This window comes from Larus michahellis, chromosome 4 (genome assembly GCF_964199755.1).
Source record: "Larus michahellis chromosome 4, bLarMic1.1, whole genome shotgun sequence".
Classification (NCBI taxonomy): Eukaryota; Metazoa; Chordata; class Aves; order Charadriiformes; family Laridae; genus Larus; species Larus michahellis.
In genome coordinates, this window is record NC_133899.1 from 1,883,159 (window position 1) to 1,895,578 (window position 12,420).

At 56.5% G+C, this 12,420-nt stretch overlaps 1 protein-coding gene across 6 annotated transcripts in view; it reads right to left on the reverse strand.

Annotated features, from left to right (window-relative positions):
* The window catches only part of ACSF3 (acyl-CoA synthetase family member 3), a 70,434-nt gene extending 62,627 nt beyond the window's left edge, over positions 1-7,807 (reverse strand). For 2 of the 6 annotated variants that reach the window (XM_074582679.1, XM_074582681.1), the window contains exons 1-3: positions 7,691-7,780; positions 3,698-4,429; positions 2,057-2,212 (exon numbers count right to left, since the gene is read on the reverse strand). In XM_074582679.1, the coding sequence (XP_074438780.1) occupies positions 2,057-2,212; positions 3,698-4,399 (858 nt within the window). In that variant the 5' untranslated portion in view covers positions 4,400-4,429; positions 7,691-7,780. Of the gene's footprint in view, positions 1-2,056; positions 2,213-3,697; positions 4,430-7,305; positions 7,662-7,690 lie in introns of those variants that run through there. The other 4 variants (XM_074582676.1, XM_074582678.1, XM_074582680.1 and 1 more) reach the window with 4 other exon arrangements.
* Between the last annotated feature and the right edge of the window lie 4,613 nt (positions 7,808-12,420).

The window sequence follows — 12,420 nt, forward strand, 5'->3', positions numbered from 1 at the left end:
AACCACTTCCAGCTCCCAGGGGAGGCCCTCGGAAAAATAAAGGGAATAAAAAAAAAAAAAAAAAGAGAAAAGCAAGTGACATCCTTCAGAGCCCGAATGCACCTGAGAGCCCTCGGAACGGCTCTCGCTGCGGCAGGCACACTTGCCGCGCTGACCTCCCTGCCCAAGTTCAACTTCCAGGGTCAAGCGGACGCCCTCCAGCACTGTCCCCGCTTGCCCTTGGTTGTCAAGTCTCGGGGAGAGCTTTGATCAGAGAAGGCAGACGGGGTATCCCACTCCCCGGCACCTGAACCCATCCTTCAACGTCAGCTCATTGATTTGCAGATGTCGGGAGAGAGCAGAGAAAAACACAAGGGTATAAGGGACAATCAATCACCGGTGGCACAGGACGTGGAGAAACGCGCCCTCCAGAGGGCTTGGCTTTGCTTCCAGGCTGCCAGCACACTCTTCTGACACATCACCAGGACTGGACACTCTCCAAGCTCCAGCTTTGGTGGGGCATGTGTCCCTACTGCACCCTGAGCTTTTGGGGTGACACCCTAAACACGACAGGAGACAATCTGGCAGTGGCCACGGAGGAGCACTGGCTCTGCCAGGGAACCTTCCTGCCTTCCTCTATGACAGCATCCGACCTATTTACTCTGGACACGCAAATGCGGAGCTGCCCCTCCAGGATTCTGGGAATTTCCCCCCCCACGCCCCCGAAGGACCAGTGCTCAGGCAACAACTGGGTGTTCAGGTGTCAGGGCCATCTTGAAACAAGAAAGGAAGTGTGCATTTTCTGTGGTTGCTTCTCAGAGAAGCAGAAATAAGCAATGAAGAATCACAGAGTCCTGCTGTTGCTCAGGTCAGAGCCCAGACTCACCCTTGCCTGACAGCAGCACAGTCAAAGGCTTCTGGGTGTATCCCACACCTTTGTACTTTGTCCTTTCAGTGTGACTAGGCCACCCAGTATGTAAATAAATACGAACAGGTAAAGCAGCCTGTTCTGTTACAAAGCACAGGCTTGACAGGCTCTTTTCACTTTCCCAGGGAGTTTGTACTGACAACACACGTTTCCTTTTTGCTACGAGGTGGCACCAGCACCTGCAAACCCAATTGCTCCCTTAACAGTGACACTGCAGACTCCAACGTCTCTCACCACGGACGACACTAGGAGACGTAGATGAACGCTGCTGCATCCCAGGGGCCGGTAACTGTAGAAACTGTTCCACCTTACTCTTGGTTGCCCTGTTTCTAGTCCCTTTTCTTCCTTTCTTTAGGTCAGCTGCCTGCCACCGCAGCAAGGAACAAACGAGAAGCAGAGCACTGGGACCAGCGTTTCCTGCCTCGGCTAGAACACAACATTATAAGCGTGTCTCTACTGCATCCAAGGTTTCCCTCCTGACACCTTTCCTGCAAGAAGCTCTCAATTTGCAAACGCTCTCTCATATCGCTGAGTCTAAACCAATAGATCTGTTAACACTTGTTTCTCCGCAGAGAAAGAGCGGTGTTTTCATGCAAGTGATGAGTACCAGGATTTCTCTTACCTGGGCTGCAAAAAACTCTAAAGCTTGTGTTCTCTCACGTAATGTAACACAAAACACCAAGGACATAGGATTGGAAGGGAAAACGCAAGCTACTAAAAATGAAGTATCCAACAAGCAGCATAGCTTCAAGCAGCACACCGCTAACACGCAAGAAAAAAAATGCAGTATTTCCACCTTTCCTAGTACTAGAAAATTAACAACCCTTATTCTGGGCACAGATCCTCTTAGTGGGTATTTGAAGGGCACACCTCCAGTCAGAGACCCTCAACATCACGAGGAGGGGCAGTGTTGCGTTACGGTTACGTACGTCACGCTTAAACAAGTTGTAGCCTCCAGAAGAGCACGTTTACCCCAGACTGAGCGTCCAACTGAAAGCGTTTTTTAACGGACAGTTTGTGAACCGCATGCAGCCAGTGGCTAAAGAGGCTGGAAATCTTTAAGAAATTATTTCTAAAGTTGCTCTAATTACAACGCATGGGGTCTTGCTGCTGAATTTCAAAGACAACGCGCAATCCCTCCAGGCTTACCATCTGTGCGCTGAATTCGGGTAACATGATGCATGTCGCTCCCACCCAGAGAGGACAGAGGAGCTTATTGATCACCCCGTGGACATGATGTAAAGGCAGCACGTGCAGAATAACATCCTCCTTCTTCCACTCCCATTTTTCAACCAGCCCTGTGGTCTGCAGAAGAAAACACACAACCCAGCATTAGGGAAGGAAGAGAGACCCTCACTGCTTGGAAAGCCTGGAGTATCCAGGCCCCAGATCTCCTGGGCACAGCCGGTGTCAGAAATGCCAGACCTCCCGGAACAATGCCTGGGCACAGAATTCTTTCCTTTAGGGTCAGCACAAGCAAAATTCCCACACCAGTAGAATACAAAAGGAACACCTCCTGCATCTCATCAGTATGTGTCTTCGTATACATCAGCGAAGTCCTTCCGCGCTACTGAGAAAGAAATAGTCAACAATGTCTTTAAGTAGGACTTACAAGATTATTAGCCTGGTGCTGCACAGGCAGAGTTGGCAGAAATAGTAATCAAAAACCTAATTTTCCCAGAACTCTGTTGACATAGTTTGGACACCGATGACATTGGGCTTCTAGTACCTGTAAGGAACAGTCCATAGGAGCAGAAAATCACTGTCTGATGAACAGAAAATACGTTTTATGTTAGTAAAAATATATTAGTATATCAAGCTTCTAAAATATCGTTATGAAAGGAATACTATCTAAAGTGTTTGTTAGACCTCAGGCTTCTGGGTGAACAATACCCTTCAGGGCCCAGTGTTAGCAACTGGAAAGCTTATTTCCAGCCATCTAAAAATAAGAAAAGCATTTGAACGGTGGAATTCAGTCATGTCATTCACAACCCTCTTCCACAGGGCAGGGAGCACATTTTAGGCTTGTCTGCGAGACAGCACAAAAGATGGTGACTGCTCAGGCCACCTCCCAAATGATCAGCATATTTGTAAGGGAACAGATTCTTTGCCCAATATAGCCAAGCCCTGGCTCTATCCATCAAGGCTTTCATACCACTCCCGACACTGCCGTATCTGAGCACCCAGCACAACGTAAGCTCTCGGCGGCATCCGTAAGGCACGATGTATTCCCTGCCCTTTTTCCCTAATGGCATGAGTCTATCAGTTGCAGGCAGTGATAAGCAACTGGTGAGGTAGTCAGCAGGCTCATTCAAACTTTTAATTCCTTTTGGCTCAGAGAGCTAATGGATTTTTTGCCTTGGGGATATATAGCTGAATAATGCACAGACTTCACACAGTACTGTACTAGGCTGGGCTAAATTATATTCCAATTAAGGGTAAAGATTCTTTCCTAGTCACAGTGAAGAAAAGCAAACTGCAAAGAAAGCAGTCTTTTCACAACAAGTCTCATCCCTTCTGCTTTCCAGGAAAGCATGGAGAAGAGTCCATCTGCCCCTGTCTGCAGTTCCAGCACAGCAACACCAAAAGGACAAGGTTTAGAGCCTCAAACACTCTGCGTGTTCACCTTAAAAGTGTTGAGGACTTTCAAGATACAGCCTCACAGCTCTGTGCAGGAATTCAGCTGTGGTAAGGCGTGTTGTGCTTTGGGGTTTGCAACCCCAAATCACCTCCGAAGGCCAAGACCTCTGTCACTTGGCACAAGCTTTGCAGAGGGAAAGCAGCACTCACCACGGCTTGCACGTTCTCATGGGTGCTGAGGACACCTTTCGGTCTTCCTGTCGTCCCACTGGTGTAGATTATCATGGCTCCTCTGTCTTTCCATGAGGAGCAGGTTGTCAAGGGACTGTCTTCCAGTGCTGCGTGACTCATGGATCCATCAGTATGAGACCTAAGAAGGGGGAGAACAGGGACTCCCAGCTTCTCAGCACTAGGGGCTATTTTCCCCACGTATTCCTCTGCTGCGATGACTAGAGCACTCTGCGAATCCTGAATCACATACTCCAGTTCCTGCACCGGGTGTTTCTTGTAAAGGGGCACCGCTATGCCCCCGCTCATCCAGGAAGCCCACTGGGCCACCACATAGGAGGCATCATTGGGACACAAAAATGAGATCCTCTCTTCCTTCAAGTCCCTGCTGGAGCACTCCAAAGCTCTACAGATCTCCTGGGACAAGTGTAGACTCTGGCTGAGAAGGTCCCTGTAAGTGTGCTCACCGTTTTGGTCAACGATAGCGATTTTATCACCGAAAGCCAAAGCCCTAGTGAAGACAGGGGTAATGGCACTGTTGTAGGCTGCCCGAGTGGTTTGCAGACCCCTGCGGGGACAGACAGACCTCTTCTGTCTGTGCAACCCCCATCTGCAACGGTGCAAGTCCTGGACGAGGCATCGAAGGGGCCGGCTCGCTTGAGGGAAGAGCAGGGAGACCAGCATCCTGCCAGCACCGCCTGTTCTGAAGTGATTCTGCAGAAAGCAATTATAGGAACAGATAAGTATGTGCAGTGATTACCCAAGGGTTTATTCCCACAAAGGAAAAGTGGTAGCCTTCATTTGAATAATATCCACTGTATTATTAATGTTTATGCTTCAGACTGCTGCATCCCCAGTGCGCTAGGCCCTGCCCGGATGGAACAGAAGACAGAGACCCTTCCCTACGCAGCTTCCACATCCCTAAAAACCAGTCTAACTTAAATTATGAAATAGTTTTCATCGATCAGCAACATTAGGACCTAAGTAGTGGCTACTTGACGTGCTACTCTTACTCAGTGGGACCAGCATTTAAAGAAATTAAAGACAAAAGTACCTAGCTCTCAATTTCAGTTTCCACCGCTTTGGTAAACCGCTGCCTTGCTCTGTGCTTCAAGTTAGGCAGCACGGAGCCAGACATGAAATCCAAGCCTCCTAAGGTTCAGCCGAGCGGAGGACTGTTTCCTGCATGAGCCTTCATTCGAGCAACAGCACACCTAAGTACAGGAAAGTGCCCCAACCCTCCCCCCTGACGGGTCATCCATCACAAACACCGCTTCGGCTGAAAAGCTTTCTTACGTGACAGACCAAGTGGTTAACAGCTCCCAAACCGCCACAGGCAGCAGGAGCCCTGCCCGCGCCGAGCAGCTGGTTTTCCCAGCAAACAGCAGCAGGGGAGCGCAGCCCTGCACACGCTGACCTGTGGGATTGTTCATTCTGAAAGTACCAACCTGCATCGGGACAAGCTCAGACGCGGCACCAGGCTTCACCCGGGCAGCCAGAGCTTGATCTGAGCCCAGCCCAAGCATTACGCCGGCCGCCCGGCCACAGTGGTGACATGATGCACAGAGGCATTTCAACAGGGAAAATCTCCAAAAGAGAACAGGGCGGCGTACCAGCACCATTAAAGGCTTTACAAGAAGATCGCGAGCTGTATCCCAGTCACGTATTCTGCCTTCTGTGCTTAGACAGCACGATGACATCAACCTATCCGCTCACGGGAGACGTTAGCAAAAAAGCTTTTGTGGTAACTGGTAAGAAGTCCCTGAAGTTTGCTCTTTACCCCTCTTTTCATCCTCCCTTTCAAAAGGAAAGGTCTGTGTAATAGTGTTGGACGCTGCTTGGAACATCTCACAGAAGCATCAGGGAAAAAGTTAACGCACAGTGCAAAATCCCGTAAGAATATAATGAGGAGATGGGACTACGGGAACACTTTGCAGGGGAGACCGCTGCTGCACCAGAGATGAGTGGAAGAAGCAATAAATTGAGAGGACTGAGGAGACGCCTCAGAAGAACCCTGACACACACACCCTGCACAGAGCCTGGAGCTCTGGCTGGAAACTCAGCAAGAACAAGCACCCTCTCCATAGAGAGACCATCACCGACGCCAACAGGGGAGCAGAGAGGAAAGAACAGGGCTGTGGCTGTGAAGAAAATGGGCTTTTCTGCGTGGTCTAATGGCTGCTATTAAACACCAACACCGAAGTATCCCCAGAGAGATACTATGACAAGAGGAGATAACCAAAGGATGGCAACTTCTCGCTCTGTAAGAGTGTACTCAATGTTTCCTTGATGCTGGCAATAATGATTTGATTTTTTTATTTTTTTTTAAACTTTTTTTTTTTTTATAAATACCTATCAGTGGAGCAGCTTAACTCAAACAGCTTCCCAGCTCAGCGTCCCACCATGGGGAGGAGCTGAAACAAAGAGGATCCAGACAACTGGCAGCTACTCCGAGCTGAGCACAGCTCAACCCAGCTCAGGCTGCTCAGACACATCCAGAGGCAGCAGCTGCTGACAGTGGCAAGTGTTTATTTTTGCATAGACATAGCTGTGAGCCCTGCAGTCTCTCCCATCCACCTTCAGAGCATTTCTCCAGCCAGACATTGGCTTTGCACATATTTTCTTTTGCATATTGACCTCAATTTCTGCTTCTGCAAAAGAAACTTGTGATTTAGTGCGGAAACATCTGGGAGGGGAGAGGCTTTAAACCCAGAGCGTGATAACCATATGCACTCACGACACATACCATATAGAATGGAAATAAACAAAACAGGTTGTGACGAAGCTCACATGACATCTTTCCATTTCTCCGTAGAGACTAAAATATAAAATAAAGAGACAACACCACACCTAACCTAAACCAAATCACCTCCCCCTAACCTGTGCCCAAGGCCAGCTCACTGGCGAGACGTTAATGCCCCAGACGTTGAGAGGAGCATTAATTGGAAGCAACCATTTGCCAGGATCATGCCGTGCTGCAGGCCAGCGCAGCTAAGTGCACTTGGCATCCTCGCTGTTCCTCATACAGCTCCGGAGCAGGTGTTAGCTGCTGCTTCAGAACAGCCACTTCCAAAAATTACATTATCCCCTTTTTACCACAGCACCAGTCCAGATTTAATGGAGTAATAAACAGCAGCACCTTTAGCCAGGCCTGTGCATTTATGGGCTTCAGAGAACTCACGTTGACTGGGTGTGTGCAGACTTACACTCGGGACAGGGCAATGTAATGCCAGGGGCTGTTTTCCTTTACCTGCCTGTTGCTCGGGGATAACTGGTGACACGAACCCTCCCTGTCAGAGTGTAAACCTGTCACCGGGGGCCTTGGGCGGATGGCGGCTGTGCAGCAGGTGCTTGCTGCCTTGAAAGAGAAGGTTTGACCCCCCCAGACTCCAATGGCTAAAGGATGCAGCTAGGGAGCTCACGGCAGCTCCTGGCGCCACAAAACCACTGCAAAGCACGGTGGGGCTGGAAGCCACCAGCCTGAACCACTACGGACGTCTCTCCTGAGAAGGAACGATTTTATTTCTCTTCCTCCCCTCCCCCGCAACGATTTCCACCCTCCCGCTCCCCGCCCCTCACCCTACTCACACCAGCTCGCAGAGCAGCAGCAGCAAAACCCCTCGCCCTGTGGCTCCCAGGTTACACAGGGCCAGGCCCGGCCCAGCGCGGCCACAGGCCGACAGCACCGGTGTCCCCTCGTGTCCCGCCCAGGGGCCAAAGGCCGGTGTGAACCCCAGGGGCCGGCCCGGACTCACAGCCCAGTCTCGCCGCTCCCGCGCAGCCCGACGGGAGGGCATGTTTATTACATGTTAATTAAAGCCACCGTTAATCGCGACGCTCCCCCACCCCCTCAGGGAAGGGGAGCCGGGCCCAAGGGCACCGTCCCACGGCTCGCCCCGCCTCATGGGACAAGCCGGGCCCGCTCCGGGCCCCCCCGCCCCGCTGCCACCTCCCGCAGCCCCGGCGGGGCCTCACCTGGCGGCGGCGGCGCCGCGCACCGGGGGACCGGTCCGCCCGCGAACGGGCTCCGGCGGAAACGCGGCGCCGCGCCCGAACGTTCCGGGCACGAACGTTCCCCCCCGCACCCGTTTTATGGGGAATTGGCCCCAAACCGCCTACTTGGGGGCGGGGCTTTTCTCGCCGCGGGGAAGAGGTCCCCCGGTGGCGTCGCAGCCTGCCTCTGGTGTCACCGCATCCCCCTGCAGCATCACCACGGCGTGCTCTGGTGCCATGGCGGGTGTCCGTGGTATCATGGAGGTGCAGCTCTGCCCCTGCAGTGCCGCGGCCCGTGTGCTGATCGGCTGGATTTCGGCAGGGCTGAGGAATGGCTGGGGCCCCTGCGCAGAGCCTGGACCCATGGGGGCTTCTGGAGGGGACAGAGGTCCTGCGGACACACGGGCATCCCGGGGACACACAGACATCCCACGGACACACAGACATCCCAGGGATATGCAGATACCCCCAGGGACACTCAGACATCCCGTGGATGCAGGGACATCCTGGGGACACGCAGACATCCCATGGATGCACAGACGTCCTGGGGACACAGAGACACCCCCAGGGACACACAGAGGTCGCCATGATGGCACATGGCGGCCGAGCTGCAGCTCCCCAGCAGTGGCAGCACCGTGTTCCCCTCCTGCCCCGGCGCTGTGGCCGTATCCAGCACCCCCGGCCGGGCTGGAGCTCCAGCAGGGTCTCGGCAGGAGCCGGGAAGGGGTCACGGCACGGCACAGCCAGGCAGCACCGACCCCCGCCACAGCCCCACAGTGCCAAGCAGAAACTCGGCTTGGTTTAGTATTTTTAACCGGTCCCACTGCAGATTTGCATTCGCTGCTGCAGCGATGGAGGACGTGTGGGACATGCCCCGAGGCGTGGGGTCAGCCGGACACTCTCCCAGCAGTTCGCTGGCAAGGCCTGGCACGTGGCCGGGGTGACGGGCACATGGGTGCAGCCATGGTGGGATGGGCCAGGATGCCCCGCATGGCCCTGCCAGCCTCGGCGCCGGGATGTTGCCGGTCCAGCCATGGCACGGGCAGCGGGGCAGCCGCTTGCCGAGAGGCGTGTGGCCCTTGTGCCGTGCAAGCTGCCATGCGCCAGCCCTTCTTCGGAGCCGTGTTCCGTGGAGCCTTCTCCGGAATCTTGTTTTTCTGGCCGAGCGTGGCGGTGCGTGAAGCGGGACGGCCGGGGCGACCCCCACCCACCTCCCTCAGGTGTGTTTCCACCCGGGGCCGGCGGCCGGCAGCCCAGCGAGGCGCAGCAGGGCTGGGAGCGGAAGCGGGGACAGGAGCCCAGCCTTGGGCAGAGCTGCACGGCGCCCCGTTGCACGCCTCCACGTTGCGCCATCGCCCGTCGCGCGGCTCCCTCCCATTGCACTCCTTCCCAAGGCACAGCTCCCCGTTTCACGCCTCCCCGTTGCACATCTCCTCGTGGCGCAGCTCCCCATCGCATGGCTCCCTCCCCACTGCATGGCTCCTCACGGCACAGCTCCCTCTGGCACGGCTCCATCCTTGTTGCACGACTTCCAAACGCACAGCTCCCCATTGCACGGCTCCCCATTGCACGGTTCCCGTTGTGGGGCTCCCTCCCCACCGCAGGGCTGTTGCACAACCCCCCGTCGCTCGCCTCCCCGGTGTGGAGCTGCCGCAGGAGGGACCCCTCACACCCAGCAGCCCCCAGCGCCCATCTGCCCCCCCGGAGGGCTCAGCATACCCCTTGCCCACATGCTGCCCTGCAGATGTGCACAGCTCCCACCAACCACTGTCCCAACCCTGCCACCACGACTTTCATTCTCCTTTTTGCGCTTGCCATCTGTCACCAGCCTCCCCGGGTCCCCGCAGACTGCAGGGATTAACCCCCTCTGGGGCACATGCCTGCAGGGGGGTCTCTGTGACCACCCAGAGGGCGCCCAGGGCTGGCGGGGACGGGGTGCACAGCGTGGGGACAGGGCTGGGACAGCCACGGATGCGTGCACCAGGCAGGATGCTCTTCTGCGACTGCGCAGCCCCTGCGGGTTGAGTAGGGACCACCGCCCTGGAGAAAAGGGGGGTGATGGGGCCGTGCTCCCCTCGGCCGCGGCGTGCTGTCGGGCCAGCTGGCCGCGTGCGCAGCAGATGTCCACCCCGAGCCACCCTCTGCCGCTCCGTCCCCCGGCACCTGGTGCCCACCGGCCATCTGGAGTTGTCCACATCCCCGGAGACGATGCTCAGCCCTGGCCGCCAGCAGCACCCGGCCGCCCTCGTCCATCCTGGGGGCTGCAGGGGCCGCACTCTGCTCCCCGGGGCCAGGAGGGAGCTGCTCCCCAGCGGCGCCGAGCCAGCCCCAGCCATTGCCAGTGCTGGGGGAGCGGGTTATGGTGTATTCAGCAGCAGCGGTGCCAGCTCACCCTGCGCCGGCGTTTGGCTGCGTGTGGAGGGACGCGGGGTGCCAGGCCCCGTTCTCCATATCGGGGTGGTGAGGACAGGGAGGGGGTCATTCCAGATGTGCCATCACAGCTGGGAGCAAAACACCCAGCGCGTGAAGGCACCCCAAAAGCTGAGACTCAGGTGCACCACAGCCCTGCCCACCCGCAGACCCCCCTGACCCCAGGCTTGCAGGGCTGCTGCGATGGTCCCCAGGGCACTGGGATGTCCCCAAGCTGCCACCATGGTTTTTCGCCTCCCTCCCAGCCGGGTGTGAGCCCCGCAGCCCGCGCCGGCAGGAGGGTTTTCCACTTGCTCCCCGCCGCCTTACACAGCTCGCTGATTAATTATGGATCCAGCAGAAAGCTTTTATTACATTACAGTTTACTTGTGGCAACATCCGTATTTATTAAAAAAAAAAAAAAAGAAGAAGAAGAAAAAAAAAGGAAAGTAATTACTACAGTGGTGTAAACATCACAAACACCGCTGGGTTACAGGGAGCTTGATGCTCAGGGTGAGTGCTGTGGCTGCCGGCGGCTCCAGCCCGGAGCCCTGTGGTGGGATGGGACGGGGACACCGGGCTCTGCTGTCACAGCGCTGCTTGGGGTGAGGACAGAGCACGGCAAGGGGGGAGCTGGGACACACCGAGACCATCAGTCCCCAGCCCCATCCTGCCCCAGCTCGAGGGGGGACAGAGCCAGAGCCTGTGCCGGCGTCCCCGACCGCCGCCGAGGAGGGAGCTGTAAACAAGGTGGAGCGAAACGTTTGATCTCCATCCATCTGCCGGCACCTAATCTCCCACCCGCGGACCTCATGCCTCATCACCTCCTGGCCCCCCCTAATCTGCTCCCTGCCGGCTGGTGGAGGGTCAGAGCCGGGGCTGCCGGCCGTGCTCCCCACCACGCGCCACATGGCACTGGTGCAACCGGGAGGCTGCCGCAGCGCGGAGAGCCGGGCCAGCGCAGCTATATGGTGGGAGAAACCTGGTTGTGTCCCCATTTGGGGTTTAAACTACCTGTGCTGCTGCAGCAGCGGGAGGGCGCAAGCCAGGGGACACATCCTGCTACCATCCCCCCGTGCCTGCATCCCGCCCGGCACGAGCATCTGCTGCCGCCGGAGCCACTGCCCATGGCAGGGTGGCAGGAGATGGGTCTGTCCCCAGGGGCTCACGGGGGACGCGATTGCCATCGTGACTCCCCGGGGACAGGAGAAGCTCGGAGACGCTCGGCGTGAAGTGGAGCCGTAAGTGCCTCCCGCGTCACGTGGCGAGGATAAGTGCAAAATGGCCCTATTATGATAATTGTGCGAAATTATGATTGATGGAGATTAGCTGCTTATTTGAGGAAATGGCAGGCGCACGTGTGACACGGGCAGGCTGGGGGACGACCGCCAGGGGATGGGGGCACGGGCAGGGGGGCACGGGCAGAGGGGCACGCCGGGACGTCTCCTGAGTCTCTCCCTATAGCGTTGGACCCTCTCCACCACCCCAGGAGCTGCTGCATCCCCGGCCAATGGCTCTCAGGCTGGGACGTGCCACCGCATGGGGACACTGAGCGCTGTGTGGCAGGAGTCCGGGATGGGGCTGGTGTGACTCACACACAGGCCCGTCCTGCCCCATAGAAGGTTCCTGGTGTCTCCTGCCAACCCCGTTAAATGCATCCCTGATTAGGGGGTAAACCTCTTAAACAGCGATGGCAGCAGTGTCTCCATGTGCCGGTGCCTCAGCTGGCCTTCCTGGTGCTCTGTCCCACCGGGCTGTGCCATGGGGCTGTGCCATGGGGCTGGGAAAAGGGCAGCAGGGCAGCCCTGGTACCTCTGTGGCTCCCAATGACTATGGCTCTCAGTAAATGACTTATTTTGGGTGCAGCCGAGCAGGGCGCTGGGCTGGCTCTGGGCTGGCAGTCTGTCCCCTGCCTCCTGCCCGGCCATCCCCGCTGGTGTCCCTCGGCCTCAGGAACGCTCCTGGGGCACTGGCACCGGGAGCGTCTGGGCTACAGTGGATGCTCAAGCCACGCTCCTGCTTCTCCCTTCAAAAAGACACCAAGACCAGGAATTTCGGTAAGAAAAGCCGGAGAAGTGGGATGGCTGCAATGCCGATGGCTGGCCAGGACGGAGCCATGGCACGACTGCACCACCGGGGATAGGATTCCTGCACAGGGTGGGGACACATTGCACGAGGCCGAGGTGGCCGTGCAGAGCAGCGCGTGGCTGGAGGGCACCCCAAAACCACCCACCCATCGCCAGAAGTCCCTCCTCCGCTCTCCCCTTTCCAATTTCCCGGGCCCCCCTACACGGCAGACGGAT